At 37.5% G+C, this 17,500-nt stretch overlaps 1 protein-coding gene across 1 annotated transcript in view; it reads right to left on the bottom strand.

Moving 5' to 3' along the window:
* Positions 1-5,868: 5,868 nt before the first annotated feature.
* dhcr7 (7-dehydrocholesterol reductase) overlaps positions 5,869-17,500 on the bottom strand; it is a 13,554-nt gene continuing 1,922 nt past the window's right edge. Inside the window, exons 2-8 of the mRNA XM_067448370.1 lie at positions 17,082-17,197; positions 15,360-15,582; positions 15,186-15,276; positions 14,206-14,419; positions 12,819-13,023; positions 9,195-9,326; positions 5,869-6,786 (exon numbers count right to left, since the gene is read on the bottom strand). Coding sequence (XP_067304471.1) covers positions 6,322-6,786; positions 9,195-9,326; positions 12,819-13,023; positions 14,206-14,419; positions 15,186-15,276; positions 15,360-15,582; positions 17,082-17,191 — 1,440 coding nt within the window. The 5' untranslated portion in view covers positions 17,192-17,197 and the 3' untranslated portion in view covers positions 5,869-6,321. The remainder of the gene's footprint in view (positions 6,787-9,194; positions 9,327-12,818; positions 13,024-14,205; positions 14,420-15,185; positions 15,277-15,359; positions 15,583-17,081; positions 17,198-17,500) is intronic.

The following is a 17,500-nucleotide window of genomic DNA, read 5'->3' as shown; positions in this document are numbered from 1 at the left end:
TGTCAGATGATAATAGATGGTATCTGCGAGGGCTGGAATGTGTTGGATAAAGACCCTGTCTCTTGGATCTTTCTATCTAGGATACAGTAATACACACTGCTGGCCGACTCTCAGTCTGTGGAAATAAATTGTGCAAGCAGGTGTATGTAAGCTTCTGTCACCATGACGGAGTAAAACACATCATCATATTTCTTAAAAATGTGTTTGTAATTTCCTGTCACACAAAATGTGCACACACACACACACACAAACACACACACACGCACGCACGCACGCACGCACGCACACACACACACACACACACACAATTCAATGCAGTTTCCACCTGCAATAAACACTAGAGGCAATAAAACAACAACTACGTTTATTATGATTATCAATTAATAGACTTTTTGTTTCAAAATACTACATTATAATCTCAAAACGCTGTTAGTATAGTGCATGGCAGGTTAATGAATACATTTTGATGTATGCATCACATAATCAGCTCCATATGTATAACCTTTTTGCCACTGTAAACTTGCTCTGTAGCTCACCTGGTACATTGGGAACGAGTCCAACAAATCATGATAAAAGAGCTCAAAGACTTGTAGAAGCGAGTTAAAATTGCATGGTTACTTACTTATATTATATTGAATATTTTTGCTGGGTGTTACAGGGCTTGAATTTGAGTGTGGGGTTGCTCATATTGTGTTTATTATTTTATTCAGTCCTGCAGATTTTGCGCTCACAACCAAAGTGCTCACACATAAAGCTGCCTCTCAGTACTAAAATTGTTTTTTGCTGATTGTTGAGCTTAAAAAGTCAAATATACTCAAAATTATGTCAAAATGCTGGTCTTGGCGAGTTTTCACGTAAACTCTGTTCTGTTTTAAGAGAACGTAAAGAGTTGAGAAAGAAAACACATGTGTAACAGCATTATGGATCTGTGCATCAGGTCTTAAAGTGACAGCAGCCTAATAAACCTGCAGCCAGATTATGAGATAATATTACAAATATCTATATGGCGTTTTCCCCATAGTAACAATGGCAAAATGGCAGCCAGTGAAAATGCTGAGTAGCTAGTCATTTTGGAAAACCACTAGCCAGAGTGACTTGTGAGCAAAAAAAGTTTAAGTCAAGCCCTGGTGGTTCACCTCTCATCGAACATTTAATTTCTGACCTGCCATAAAACATGGCCAAATTCACGTTCACCTCTTTTGGATAAAACTGAATGCCCTTTTAACACCTAAATGGCCATTTCACTTTGAAAGTGGTGTAAAACGTGCAAGAAGCAACGTAACATTTTGCAGAAATCTAGCATATATATATAGGCACTTATTTCCAATGAGCCCGTGTTGGACAATTTGGTTGATGTGATCTGATTAGATGTTTCTGTTTGAAATCACTGATTTATGATGGCAGACTCTCACAGCCGTCTGTGAGAAACACTTAAGACATTACACAATGGCCGAGCCCGAAATCACCCCATAAACCTAAATAGGGCAATATTTGAGGGACAGCTATTTGTAGAGGTGTCCGAAACCATAGTGGACGTTATCGAGTGCACTCATTCAATCCCACAATACACTACAATAACGAGTGTACAACCGATACACTCAACGGCAAGTGAATACCCATAATGCATTGTGATGGCAGTGCTGAATGAATTCCTACATCATGCCAGAACATGGCGTTCACAGTTGAATTTTTTTAAACTGCTGGTCCAATGTGGGAACAGCATAATATAATAACGTACAGGTATAAATTCCTTTTTAATTGATTATTAATTAAGGTTTATACATGCTAGTGTTTGTGTCAAACTGAGCCGTGCTCTGACGTGCAGGAGTTGGGCCAACCATAAGAAATAAAAAGCCTGGCTTAAGTTTGGTCAGCCAGAAAAAAAGAAAATAATCAGCTGAGGTCTGGTTTGATTTTGATTATCTGAAGAGTTAACCAGCGACGACAACAACGCTACTGGAGCTGCCAGTTAACTCGTTTCAAATGATCATTTAAAAGCAAGCACAAAGTGGCAGTCCGATTTCACTCACTCGTTTTCATTCACTCCTAAAAGTGTCTATGTTAGTGGAGTAATGGAGGGAATAGTGAATATGGGCGTTTTCTGACATAGACTGTCCACGAGGCCTGTCGCGTCTCATTCACTTGTGTGGTATTGTTTAACGCAGGGTGGAGTCGTCGAGGAGCAGTCTGGTGACCTCTAGGGTCATGGTGTCAGGTTTGTTTAGTCTGCCCTTTCTGATCATCCCTCAAGATATGTACACAGAGCTCGCACCGGACAAGAGCACAGAGAAAGGGAGGACAACGCGGGAAGGAGGAGTGGGAGCATCTGCCTATGAGTAAGGCATTGTCACACATAAGCTGGAGATGGAGGATGGAGTGGATGTGTGTGTGTGTGTGTGTGTGTGTGTTGGGGGGAGGGGGGGCATGTTTTTGTGAAATATGAGGACAAATGTGTATAATGACATGGGTATGAAACAGGTATTACAAGGAGAGGGTGAAATATGAGGACATTGCCATGTCCCCACTTTTCAGGGGCAGGGGCAGTGTAAGGGGATAGAAAATACGGTTTGTACAGTATAAAAACCATTACGCCTTTAGAATGTCCCCACATTGTGTGTGTGTGTGTGTGTGTGTGTGTGTGTGTGTGTGTGTGTGTGTGTGTGTGTGTGTGTGTGTGTGTGTGTGTGTGTGCGCGTGCGTGCGTGTGTGTGTGTGTATGTGTGTGTGAGAGACACCTCAAGGTCGCATAAAACCCAATATAGCCTGCAACACCTTCACTTACACCAACCGTATCTGTGTGGGAAACTTTCCAGAGAGTGTACACAAAACTATTTTTATTGATCACTTCTCTCTTTTATTTCTCTCTGAAAATAAGCCAAACCACTGTTAATGAAGGGGGGGATTCTGAAATCCACTGCCGCTTCACCACTAACAAGGTTGTGTAAACTCCCACACACCAAAAACCCCAAGCCTCATTTCTTCCTTTCTTTATTTACTTTCTCACAAATATAACCTTTGCTCAACTTGGATGTCAGATAAAAACAAGGAAATAAAGTAGTAAAAAAAACTTTAAGGATATGTAGTTACACATGTATAATTACGAGTAACAAACCCTAAGCAAACCCTAGCTGTAACTCTGTAGTAAGTACATGAAGTTCATTAATTAATCAGTACTTATGTGAGTACAATATAACTACCTCAGCATAAAATAAAATGTAACCAAAACTTTTGAACTCATTCTTCAGTGTATTGCACTCATTGGTCACAGTCAGAAAATGCCTGTAACATTACAGTTCCAGATGAATATGTAATAAATTATTAAAATAAAATGTTTTGCATAATGCTTAATGCTAGGGTATTTTGGGTAGTGCTCTTTGAATCAGAAACCTAATTCAATAATAACGTGAGCAATAGTAATAGTGAAGCTTGCATTAGGCCCTGTTTAGATGCGTTTTGGTCGACTGGATCACAAGTGGACGACACTAAATACAGGTGTAAATGGGTCTAAAAGGTTTTGAGCTTGTCCACTTTCGGCCACGTCCAGAGGTAGTGTAAACACATTGGGCCGGATTGCTTTCGTAGTGTAGTCGCTCATGTGGTCGAATGTGTTCAAACAGCCACAAAAGACCGTCTTCTCTCCGTCTACTGACCTAATGCGGGAACATTATGGGAAGAGCGCGAGCCAGACGGGATTTAAACTTTGACGGCTGGAGACCCAAGTTTAGTTTGAAGATGAAAAACGTACCAGGACAATGTTCTCTCACCATTCCTGATTTCTAACACACACTCACAGCGCTCGGTCTGGGGGCTGTCAGAGCAGAAACTAAAGCTGATGCTCTCTGTGTGTTTTTCATGTTCGTTCACATGTAAATTGCATGAGATTATTTCTTCCATTAGATGGAAAGATCTGACAAAGCCCATACATTTACCAGCACATAGACCCTCCCCTTGAAGAAATCAGGACAGAAGTGGTTGAAAGTGGACAAAAGAGACGATTTAAAACACCAGGTGTAAAAGGAAATGTGTCTCACTCGTCTATTTGTAATTGGATCGCCCAAAACGCATCTTTAGACAGCCTTAGACAGCAGCGCTCAGCACACGTGCTCAGGTCCTCTGCTTATCAAAGGCATTCAGGAATCACCACCAGAAAAAAAAAAACAATACTAATGAAGATATACTTCATCGAACTGTCTTCCCCTCTGCTCCCCTCTCCATTCATCAACCTCCAGACAGCCGTTTTGGCTACTCTTTTGTTCTGTATTAGCTTCGTAAGAGAAAAAAAGGGAATCAATGCAAATCCCATTACCATAACATGCTTATGTCCATTATAGTCAGTGTGAAGAATCTCATCATGTGGTCCACAGAGGGACATTAAACACTGACTTATTACACCTCTACCTCAGCATGTCAGTATTTCATATGTGCAGTCTGTGATTTTTTTGTTTTGTTGTTGTCAAACATGCATTAGAATTTTAATATGCAGTTCAATGTTTTGATGGACATTATTTAAGTAACTATTGTATGTCAGGGCTCTGCTCTAAACTATGGAGATTCATGATCCATTTTTATCAAGTATAGTATTTTAAGTGTGTATTTATGAATTTTTGATCCAGTTAAGAGCAGGTGATTAACGTGTTTGAGATATTTGACCACAATCCAGGAATTGTCAAGTTCATGGTTCAGTGAACAAAATCAACCATTTGCTTGTGAATGCTTCAGTGGTATATTAATAATGTGTACCTGTTTCAAGTGTATTAAAATATGCAAGATACAGTAAACACTATTATTGTCTTTGTGTTCTTGTGTCAGGCTTGTTGCGGTCTTAAATGAAAATCTCTGACTCCCCCTGCTGTTAGTGCGGTGTAATCAAACTTCTGCTTAAACTAAGATTATGCGAGTGTGTGTGTGTGTGTGTTTAGTTTAACTTATTCGAATTTTTATTTACTTTTTTAATGAAACTAATGTGAACATTTTGTCATTTAATAGAGTATGACATTTCTTTCCAAATGAACTTTTGGTAACACTTTACTTGCATTTATATTTAATAATTTAGCAGATGCTTTTATACAAAAGCATTAAAGTGTCTTACACACACCTTTATGTATAATGTATTATAAGCGTATTCATAATGTACTTTATAATGCATTATAAGGGTTTTCATAATGCACTTTATAATGCATTATCTTTTCATAAATAATCGTGACTTAAGTTCAAATTCATTTTAATATATTGCAGATTTGATGTTACATCTGAAATTGGTTGTTTGGCATGTGTTTAAGTGAATTATTAGGGCCCTATTAATATTATTATATGTTATAATATTTCTGGATTCCATTTTAATGGATACATTAAATTGTATTAATCATTATCATGTCAAATCATGTCTAATTGATTAAAATCATGAAACTTGTACAATTAAACATCAATTTATTAAAAGTTTAACAAAAATGACATGTTAAGAGCCCTATGAAATCTATTTTTTTCTCAAATTCTGTTTTTTGAATTCCATTTTAATGATTTAATTTCATTTTAATAATCAAAACGCATGTCTAATTAATTGAATTCATAAAAACAATTTTAATTATATATATATATATATATATATATATATATATATATATATATATATATATATATATATTACATTAATTTCTAATATTTATACAAATAGTCAAATACAAAAAAGTTTTAATAACTTATTTAACTGAGATGAAGCTAAATCTTCTGTGACAAACTTTTTATTTTATTTTTGTATTTTAAATTGCATTTAAAGAAATGCTTTATCTTACACTGATTTTTTTATTTTATTTTTATTTCCAGCTTTAGATTTAATAATAAAGGTTTTCGCCAGGAGAAAAACCAGACAGACAAAGTAGAACACTTTTATTTCAGTAGTTTGGCTGGTAGAAAAATATGAATATGAATGATAAGCTGCAGTCTGAGTATTTCTGGACTTTTAGACTTTCCTCTATTTACATCCAGAACGATTATGAGCCATATTCTCTATACAGTGAGCTTTCCTGTCTACTGAAAAACAGATATAGCTTATTCAAAGGCAGGGATATTAAGACTTGATCTCAGTTTTCTTTAATGTAGTGCATTGTGTCACCTTGATCATTTTGTACTGATATATTCTCATAGTACGCTCACTCTCACACACTCACTCACTCACTAAAAGGCAAAATAATCTTTGTAAAACCTTTCATGAACACTCCCATAAAAGATTAAAGAGACAACAAGTACAAAGAGCCACAGAAAATAACAAGGCAAAGTGCCTTCCTGTACGTGGCTGAAAAGCAATCTGCGATGCGCCGGAGCGCGCTAGAAGATGTTGGGCAGCAGACGGTAGGGCACCGCCGCGGTGTAGCGCTCCCAGTCCTTGCCGTACTTGTTGCCACAGCGGTGCTCGTCACGAATGCAGCGGTGCACCAGTAGGATGGTCATGTAGACGATGTAAAAATAGGGCAGCAAGTGATTTCCACCACAGGCCATGCAGTACGCCAGCGAGCCCATCAAGTCGCCCGTGTAGTTCATGTGGCGAGCCACACCCCAAAACCCAGAGGTCATCAGTTTGCTCTTGTAAAGGCCGCCGTCGGCCGATCGGTAGGAACACTCGATGAAGGTGGGCTTCTTACCCCAGATTTTGCAGTTACCCTCCGTGCGACGGAAAAGGTCTTTCTGGTGGTTGGTTGAGCGGAAGATGTAGTAGCCCATCAGACCCAGGATGAGGACGCCTGCGGCATGGGGCGTAGAAAGCTGGATGGGGTTGTACACCAGGTAAAGGCCCTGAAGAACAACAAGATGAATCAAGATTCACATTACACAAACAGCATAACTCTCCTATTATGAGGTGAAGGATCAACTAAAATATTAGAGCTGCACGATTAATCGTTATTATGAGGCTCTGTGGAATACTTGATTCTGATCAATCGGGCCACCCAGAGGTATACATATAAAGACTGATAACAGGCTCATCCAGGGTTACTTGCTAGGAACGTTTTTTTTCCCCTTTTTTCTGCGTTTGCTAGGCCAATAAAGTATTAAAGGTGCACTATGCAGCTTTTGTTCACTGGAGGGCGCCTATGCAAAACAAATGCTTAGTTTGATGACGCAAAGTGTGAGCGCAGCATCTTGGGACATGTGGTCTTCTCATCACAGCCGGTGAAAAATAGGACTCGGGCAGAAATCACGTTCATGCATGCGGTTATTAACGTTATTGTAGTCTAAAGCAGAGCAGGACCGAGTGTTATGGACCTGAGCAAAGCTGCTGGAGCGATTGTTAAACAAATACCCGCCTTGCGAATACCGGGACTTTTATTATGACGGGACGGGACTCATTTGCCGGGCGCCTGCACAGATCCGCTCTTCCGGTTATGATTTTGAGGTAATGGAGCTCTGTTTATCATATTAGATACATTTAAGTGTGTTTAAAACGATGTTATGACGTTACTCCGTGCGTTCACTTGTTCACACTGCTAAGAATAAAGCGCTCCTGCCAAATAAAAGCCGAAACCGAGGGTAACGCAGATATGACGCAATTGACAGGCGACTCTCTCAAATGCAATGCTGAAACGTATCTGTCCTTAGTTAAAATAGCAATTTTCTCACAATTTACAAATAGTTGGAAACTTCTGGGATATTGTAAGTACTCAACTGAACAAAATATATAACACTGGCCTAGTGGTTTTTGGATATTTTACTGCAAAAATACTACATAGTTCACCTTTAAATTAATTTTAATTTCATTTTACATTTCATATTAAAATCAAATCAATATTTTGTGTACAGTTATTTAAATTTGTCATCCAGTATCACAGACTTGCCATCTTGTTTCATACAAACGAAACTGCTTTCTTCACGGAAACCCGTGTATGCATAATAAGTGAAGTATACTTTGGCCTTGAGTGTGTGCATTAGTGATCGTGAGTGATGTCTTTAAAATCATTGATTCATATTGGTGGAAGTGAGAGACTGTACATTTTGAATATCTTCTAAATGTGGGTTTTGTCATTGTTATGGAGCACACTAGCTTATAGATAACAGTAAAACCCTATTTGGACAGGGGGTAAAGTCATTTTACCTCAGGACGTCTGTAATTTTAATGGCCAATATGCAAGGGATAAGACATCTTAGTAAAACTAGCAGAAGTGGAAGAAGTAACTCACTTTATGCACCACAGTAACCGCCTTTTCGTCATGTCCGTATGACGTTGCTGTTATCACGTGAGCAAACACACAACATGAGCGCCAGTCTGAACTCCGTCTCCTATATATAGTATATGTTTTATAAAACAGTTAGGTCCAGTCTAACGATTCTGACTGGATTGTGTTGGATTGTGGTAATAGACACTTTCCTAGAGCTAAAATAAGAGTTGTGCCTCTAATAAGTTCTTTTAATCTTCTTTTGGCTTTAAATGAAATGCGGAAAATACTGGAGGGTTGTCCCACCACCTATAACGCAACCCAATGCTTCTTCAAGCGCCTCAATGCTCGCGAAACACGCTTTTTTAACTTTTAAACAGGAAATGACGGAGTTTTACCATACTTTTTTCCTAGGGGTATTCGAACAGGATTAGTATTACCCGAGGTCATTTTTCTGGACCTTTTTACAGAAGGTAAAAGTCTCGGTAATCTTTACTGACATTGTCCGTAATGATTACTGACATGTCACATTCGGACGGGACTAAAATCACAGAGAACCTGGTCCATCTCCCAAGGTTAAACCAATCCAGTCCAAATAGGGCTTAGGACTAACATATTCAATCATACTAAAAGCCACAAAACGTAATGGGGACTTTAAATTGGCGCTTCAAATAAAGATTGTATCAATAACATTGTTACACCAGAAGGTGGAGGCAAGTGACTGTTAAAAGTGTTTGTCTTTGTTTTGATTCGTTCAAAAATGCTGATTAGTCCAATAATGAAACAAGTAAAGTTTGTCAGTGATAATAAAAAAAAAATAGAAAAACAAAACAAACAAAAAAATCAGTATTTTAAATTAATTACATATTTTTTAAAATAGACTGCAACAATTAACATTTTATCAGAACATCTAGTTAATTACGATCTTTTGTATAGTTGTCTCTTTAATCAAAAAAGTGACTCTAAATGTATCCAGAACCATGCAGCTCTTTAAAATAGTGAATCCAGTATTGTAGATGGCACATCTAACAGTAGTCAAGCTCCGACACACACCTGCAGTGTGTAGAGGAAGGGCAGCCACACACAGTCTCCCCAGCCCAGGTACCAGCCGAAATGATCATGGCAGATGTCGATAGTCTTCAGGTACCACGCTTCATTCCAGAAGAAGTCCAATACATAGATGGCCTTAGAGAAGAAACAGGTCACATTTGTGATATAAGGTAAAGATGGGACAGTTATGGGTAAAGTAAAATACACTTTCTGAATCAATACAGAAAAATCTAGCCATCATCTGATCAATTGTGAGTAATTATTAATATTATGCAACACTAAACCTTCATTTTGTGACCCTATAAAGTATACTGTACACCAGGGATGGAAATTAACTTTTTTGTCCACCGGCCACTGTGGCTGGTGGATTTCAAAATCTACCAGCCACTCAATGTTTTTACCAGCCACCTTCTTGTTTAACCGATAATGTGTAACTGCACGTGAAAAATTAATACTACAAGCTACAATACTTAAGCAGTTTATTTAATCTCAAGTCTCAATGAAATGCTGACATTTTCTCTTATACACACACAAACCATTAACTGATATATATTTTATTAAATGAGTAGGTCTCTGGGCGCTCTTTTTTTTTTTTTTTTTTTTTACCTGGATGTGGCATTTGGATGATTTGTGGTCTTTTATGGCTTCCAGTTTTAGGTTTTTAGTACCAACAATGAAACCACTAGTTTTGGCATCTTCTGAAGCGTGTTGACGACACACCGAGCAGAACATTGTCAGTAGGGATGCACCGAAATAAAAATTATTGGCTGAAACCGAAACACTAGAAATTATGAAATTATGCCAATTATCCATTGCATTTATGGCTAATGCTATGACTGTGCAACCTTACTTAAAAATCAAGGCATTACAATTCCATTAATTAATATTAAAGTTTCAAGTAATAAATCAATTACAAATTATGCAAATATTTGTTTAGCATTTATTTAGCACATTGCAACAACCAACAGTATAAAATAAAATTCAAACTAAAATGTGTTTTGTTCTTGACCTCACTTATGTGTACATTAAATAATAATGTATTGGCCTACTGGCCTGCAGAAAGGGTACAGACATTGAATAAAGTAATCAAATGTAAAATAACTGCATATTTAACTGTTTAAATTAAAGATTAATCCTTATTAAACTTACGAAAGCTATTCAATCAAGAGCAGTGCGTGATGTCCTTTTGTTTGACATTAAACAGAGCAGTAAAGGCTACTGCCCCTTTAAGACCTAATAGAGGGATTATGCTCGTCTTTCTCGACTCTATACAGTTCACTTAAGGTATATACAGACTATGTCTGCTTGGATACTCATCAAGATGGACATGTTGACATACTTTTTGTGTGAGTTTGTCCGTTTAAGCGCAAGATTTGAAAAAGAACTCAATATTTGCGCGCTGTGAGACGAGTGCGCTTCCGGATGATGCGCAGTGACGGATCTTCTCTCAGCGCGCGCGAGTTCTTATTCGCGCCTTCTGGCACTACATCTGGGATATGACGGTGAAAACGACTGGTCATTTCTCTATGGGTCATTTTCGGACATACGGCCGCACTCGCATGAATTGAACAAAGTTTACAAAGAGGGGAAACAGTAAGCTATTTTTATTTACCCGCCACAGTGGCCGGTAGGTGAAGCGAGTTTACCCGCCACAGCTCAAAATCACCCGCATTTGGCTGGTGGCGGGTGCTAATTTCCATCCCTGCTGTACACACATACACCTCTAAGGCCTCAAAATGATCAACGTGATCAAAACTTTGCTGAAAAACCTGTTGCACACACTCCACTACATGCATTCGGCCAACTAACTTATACTTTTTAGCAGGTAAAACGTATCACTCTAAAACATGTTGTGGTATGCATGTCTTTTTTGCTGTGAAATCATAAAGTTAACATAAGAATAATACTTACTATACTGAATCAACTATACTGATCATCATTGTATTTAATTGCATTATACACCAATCAGGCATAACATTATGACCTAATATTGTGTTGGGCCCATTTTGCTGCCAAAACAGCCCTGACCCGTCGAGGCATGGGCTCCACTAGACCCCTGAAGGAGTGCTGTGGTATTTAAGCCAGCTTGCATTCTTCCCATAGTGCATCCTGGGGCCATGTGTTCTCCAGGTAACTGATGCACACACACCTGGCCATCCACGTGATGTAAAAGTAAATTCATCAGACCAGACCTTCTTCCATTGCTCCGTGATCCAGTTCTGATGCTCACGTTGGTGCTTTCAGTGGTGGACAGGGGTCAGCATGGGCACCCTGACTGGTTTGCGGCTATAATGTCCTATACACTGTGTATTCTGACACCTTTCTATCAGAACCAGCATTAACTTCTTGAGCAATTTGAGCTCCAGTAGCTCGTCTTCTGATCGGACCACACGGGCCAGCCTTCGCTCCCCACGTGCATCAATGAGCCTTGGCCGCCCATGACCCTGTGGCCGGTTCTCCACTGTTCCTTTCTTGGAGCACTTTTGATAGATACTGACCACTGCAGACCGGGAACAGCCCACGAGAGCTGCAGTTTTGGAGATGCTCTGACCCAGTCGTCTAGCCGTCATAATTTGGCTCTTGTCAAACTCACTCAAATCCTTACGCTTGCCCATTTTTCCTGCTTCTAACACATCAACTTTGAGGACAAAATGTTCACTTGCTGCCTAAGATATCCCACCCACTAGCAGGTGATGAAGAGATACGGCTGGTCATAATGTTATGCCTGATTGGTGTATGTTTTGCCCCCACAATAAAATATAAAACTTTGATTATAAAACTAAGCATTTAAATATCATCTTACTAAGAAATATTATTAGAAAATATAGATTGCTATTAGAACTGATATTTAAATGCATTTTATGTACATTGTCTGTTATAGCATTAGAAAGACATCATTACAATCGTTTATCTTACTTTTTGGCCATATAAATATCAGCAACTTCACCAAGTTGCATAGCAATTAGCTCAGTTTGGGTTTTTTTTTTTTTTACCTCCTCAAAAATGAGGGTCATATTCTCATTTTTCATTTAACGTGAGCCATAAAAGCCTTAAGTCTTTTGTCTTATGGTTCAATTAAGAAGGTAACACTTTTTATTTTATGTATAATGCATTATAAAGGGTAGTGATAATGTACATTATATAGCATTATACAGATTCATAAATAATTTTAAATGAAGTTAAAATGCATTATAATATTCAAAGATTCCTTGAAATCTTACATCTGAAATTGGTTGTTTGTCATGTTTCAATGCATTATACTTTCTAAAGGTGTATTATAACTATAATTACAATTATTCATGAGACCATAAAATGCATTATAAGGTGCATTCCAATATCTGGGTAATAACTAGGTACTAACCCTGAAACTATCACCATATTATTAAGTACTATGAATTGATTGCTGACTGAATAGATGCAAATCGGCTAGATGTGAGCTTGCAGTTGAATGTGAGAAAAGGGCGGAGTTTAAGCCAACTAAATGAGTGCACTAAACTTCAGGACAGAACACATTAACATGAAGCACTGAACATTATAGAGCAGTGGTAAAGGCTGATGTGTTTATTACCTCAGTATGAGCAGTAGTTAAGTTGGTTTATATTGCCATCTAGTGGCTCCATGACTCACTTGCAAAACATTGACCAGGATCATGGAGTTTGTCACGTAACCGTACAGCTCCTGCTGCTTGGCCGCGTAGGATAAGTTAATCAGAGTCCACGCCACGATACCCGGCCGGCCATTGAAGAAAAGTTTGAAGTCGAACCATTCTCCTATACGAGGGTTGAACTCTATTCCCATCATGTAGTTGTAGAAGATGTTGCCTGTGAATTTACTGCAGAACAAACATGAACGAGACTAGAGTTAAAAACACTGAACACATTTAGTGTCACGACATGGGAATGTGGAGGGAGAAACAAAATGAGTTGTATAAGCAACACTTCTTCTCAGTTTAATAAACATAATATAATTTATATTATATTATTAATAAACATATATAATTTTACAAAAGTAGCTTATGGCTCGAATACCACTGGAATATGCACATAACTTTTATCATACTGATCACACTGCACAAAAAAACTATGTTCTTCCTCAGGATTTTTGTCTTGTTTTCCAGAGCAAATATCTAAAGATTTTAATATCATGACATTTACTAGAGAAGCAAAGTGACATAAGGTATAAGGGAAGAAGTCATCTTGTTTTCTGTTATATTGATCAAAATTAAGTAAGTTTATGATTAAAATGAATTCAGAACCATTGGCATATATTTGTGTTTGTTTTAAGTGTAAACTCAGATAATGTGGTCTTAATTTCTCAGAATACAAGACCTGATATCTTAGTTTTGCTCATAAAAAGTAAATGTATCTTGATTTAAAGATGCTTATATATCTAGACTAGAAAACAAGCAACAAATACTGAGGAAGATATAGTAGTTTTTTTTTTTTTTTTTTTTTTTTTTTTTTACAGTGCATGCAATATTTAAAGCCATGACTTTATGAATTTAAGCCTTTGTGCTCAGATTTAAGACGTTTTAAGGCCTAAAACTGTGGAAGGGAAAATTAAGACTTTTTAAGACCTGCAGAAAAATTCATCAATAAGAAACGTTGCAAACAATTAAGTTATTTTTTTTGTTTTACCTAATTAAAAGTAATATAATTTATTAATAATATTAATAGTAGTAGTAGTATTGTTGTTGTTATTTTACATATATATTTTTACATATGTATATACAAAAAGTCGCTGCCTTATTATAATAATGCATGGTAGTCTGTCTGGAATTAACTGATCATTTTCAAACTCTTACTGAAAAGCAATCAAAATCCTCCAGTCATCATTTAAGCAATGCTTAATAACCCTGAATATTTGCTTTTATTCTTGGAGCCGTGTCCTGCAAAAAGATTACAAAGGATGTGTGTTGTTCTCTCCCGAATATAAAATCACATGTGGAAAACGATCTGACTTTTTTGAATATGTCACTGTATGTACAGTAAATAATCACAATGTGTTTTCTCACCAGTCCTCCGGGTTGGTAGGGAACAGATAAGCCTTAATGAAAGCGAAGGTGGACACGGCATAGCCAAGGATGTTGGTGCACCATAACAGAGGGATCCAGTTGTCAATGATGATGGTTGGTGAAAACCAGTGGAAGTATTGAGCGTTAGCCACCCACAGAACATGAGTGATTATCCAGCACTGCAGACCGTTGACCTCGTACTTATTAATCAAACCTGAGAGAAAGAAACACATCCATATTACATGAAGGAAACAGGGTTTAGGTACACTGGCAGACAAAGCATTTAGAATAATTCAGAGTGTTTACTGTTTTAAAAGAAATCTCTTCGGGTCACCACGGCTGCATTTACTTGATCAAAAATACAGTAATATTGTGAAATATTATTATAATTTAAAATAACTGTTTTCTTTGTGAATAAATCGTAAAAAAATAAAAAAATAAAAAATAATAATAATTCCTGTAATCAAAACTGAATTTTTCAGCATCATTACTCCAGTCTTCAGTGTCACATGATTCTTCAGAAATCTAATTTGAGGATTTGCTGCTCAAGAAACATTTATGATTATTATCATTGCTGAAAACATTTTGTCTGAGGTACATAAAAAAAAGAAATGTCTGGGGTAAATACAAATAGAAATACAGCTAGGAAATTCAAATGAAGATAAAAATATACATTATAAAAGATTTATATTTCTATTTAAAATAAATCCTTTTGTATCAGCTCCCACAAACATATTAAGTACATATATAAAACAGAAAGGATCATGTGACACTGACAACTGCAGTAATGATGCCGAAAATTCAACTTTGATCACAGGAACAAATTACACTTTAAATTATATTAAATAAGAAAACAAAAACTTAATAATAATAATAATAATAATATTTTTCTGTTTTTACTGTATTTTTAATCAAATAAAATCTAAATTATTCCACACTTCCAAATATTCCTGATAAATGAAAGATCTATTTTTTAATACCTGCTGGTGTTCGGGCGCCATCCTGAACTCCTCCCACATATCCTGGAAGGATCTTATGCAGTAAATCTGGAACGCACATGTAAAGCGCCACCTAGTGTAGAGACAACCAGACCTCACAATTCAACTTCATATCATTCTCACTACAAATGGTGTTTCTCCTGTAATTCTGCACACCTGAAATGTGACCCAGACCGCGTAGATCTTGGCAGCGGCCCATGTGAAGGAAGGGGAACGGGTCCAGATGGTGAGCAGGGTGGCGTCACCGTTGTAGAGGTCCAGTAATGGATGGCTGATGGAGCACTGGTACTGATCACACGCCATGATGAAGAAAAAGACGAGGAAGGGGGCAAAGCACAGCAGCAGGATCACACCGATCAGAGAGAACCAGTCCACCTCCCTAAAGGGAACAATAGGTTATCAATACAAGTCAAAATGGGATATTTGAGGATATTGAAATTTTAGAATTGATGAACTGCAAATTACATTGTCAGCCTAATTTGTGACATTTAGGGATGCACGATAAATCAGCCACCATATCGGGATCAGCTGATGTATGTTCGGTTTTAATGTTATCGTTATCGGCCCGATAAGAAAATTTGTCTGATATATTAAAGCCAATAAATAATGAATTAATAACTTCAGCTGAGACACTTTTAGATGTATTGGCCAATATATTGCTTATTGGCTTTCAAATTTAAAAAAATTGGTAATCGGTATTGGTCATTTTTATTTTATTTCGGTGCATCCAAAATGATCACAAATTTATATAATGATATAAAATCAAAAATTATATACAAATTTGGATTTAGATTTATTGGCCAATATATCAAAAATAAAGAATTATCAGTTATCGGTATCGGACAATATCGGACAATATTTCGGTGCATCCCTATAAAAAAGATATCAAAATATAAAGAATTATCAGTATTATTATACTAACAGGTGTTATATCATGTCCTCCAGCCAATACGCCTATATATGCCTTGAAATACGACCCATAGAAGCGTTTACTAAAGTTGCGCCCCTATCGATAATATTTTAATTAATTAAATACGACGCACAGGAGCGTTTTCTAAAGTTGTGCTCCTATTGACAGCAGGACACTTTCATTTTAAAGCATCTTTTTCCTTTAATCTGCTTAATATTTCAGGTTTTGCATAGCTCAGTGCGGTCCCAGGGCACACATGTGCTCATAAAGTGTGTATGCACTATAAATCACTGGGTAGGTTTAGGGATGGGGTGGGTAAAAAAATGGTGGTAAAAAAGTTATCATGTGTGTAATTATTTTCAGGGAAACGCATGGCTAAAGTAGCTCCAGCAGGTCTTGACCACATTAGTTCCATATTCTCTCTAATAACTGCATTAATAACTGCATTAGTCTGCTGTCAGTGGCTGAAGCCTCCACTACTAGCTCTACAATTACCTTTCTGAATTAGCAATAAAGGCGTGGGATGAGATGCGTAAGAATATTGTGCGTTTTAAAGACAAAAACCCAACAAAGGTCTTGAAATGCATCATCTTACCACACCTTAAAACACTGTTCAGATGATGCATTTCAAGTCATTTGTTGGGTTTTTGTCATTATTTTTCTAATAATTCAACCATCGTCAATTGTTCTGCCTTATACCATCAATTTACGATGGTTGAATTATTAGAAAAAAAAGCACACCCTAGGAGTCACGTTACCTCTCAGACAGCTATACATTATTATTCTAATAATTCAACAGCCCGTCGTCAATTATTCCATACTTTTATTATTATTATTAAATAATATTATTATTTACTTTGATGCATATCATTTTTTACTTAAAGCTACATGTGTGTCTGATATGCTTTTTTAAGCTAGACTTTTTTAAGCTTAAACTATACTACTGTCCAACAACATGCAGGGCTTACCATGCTCTTCCCCATTGTACCGTCTCCTTTCCATGGTCTTTCAGCCCTGCCCGCGCTCCATTGGCGGAGCTGCCCTTATGGCGCTTCCTCACGGCATCGGCTGCCATCATGGATGTCTGTAGGAGAGAGAGAGAGAGAGAGAGAGAGAGAGAGAAAGACTGATTATCAATTGGCACCTTACCTGATCCAAACTAAAGACTATCGTCAGAGAAAACTCCTGACGAAGTATCGTTTGAGTGAGCACAGTCTGAGTGTGGAGACGGGCCGACACAAGCAGAGCTGGAGAGCCAGAGAGCTCAGACTGTGCTCACACTGCCCTGATGGAGTCGTAGAGGACGAGCTGCACTTCCTCACACAGTGCAGCAAATATAACAACATCAGAGAAACGTACTTCACCCAAATCACTCAAATGTTCTCCG

The sequence above is a fragment of the Pseudorasbora parva genome, chromosome 1 (assembly GCF_024679245.1).
Source record: "Pseudorasbora parva isolate DD20220531a chromosome 1, ASM2467924v1, whole genome shotgun sequence".
Classification (NCBI taxonomy): domain Eukaryota; kingdom Metazoa; phylum Chordata; class Actinopteri; order Cypriniformes; family Gobionidae; genus Pseudorasbora; species Pseudorasbora parva.
The sequence above is the reverse complement of the archived record's forward strand: the minus strand, read 5'-3'. Positions and strand labels throughout refer to the sequence as shown.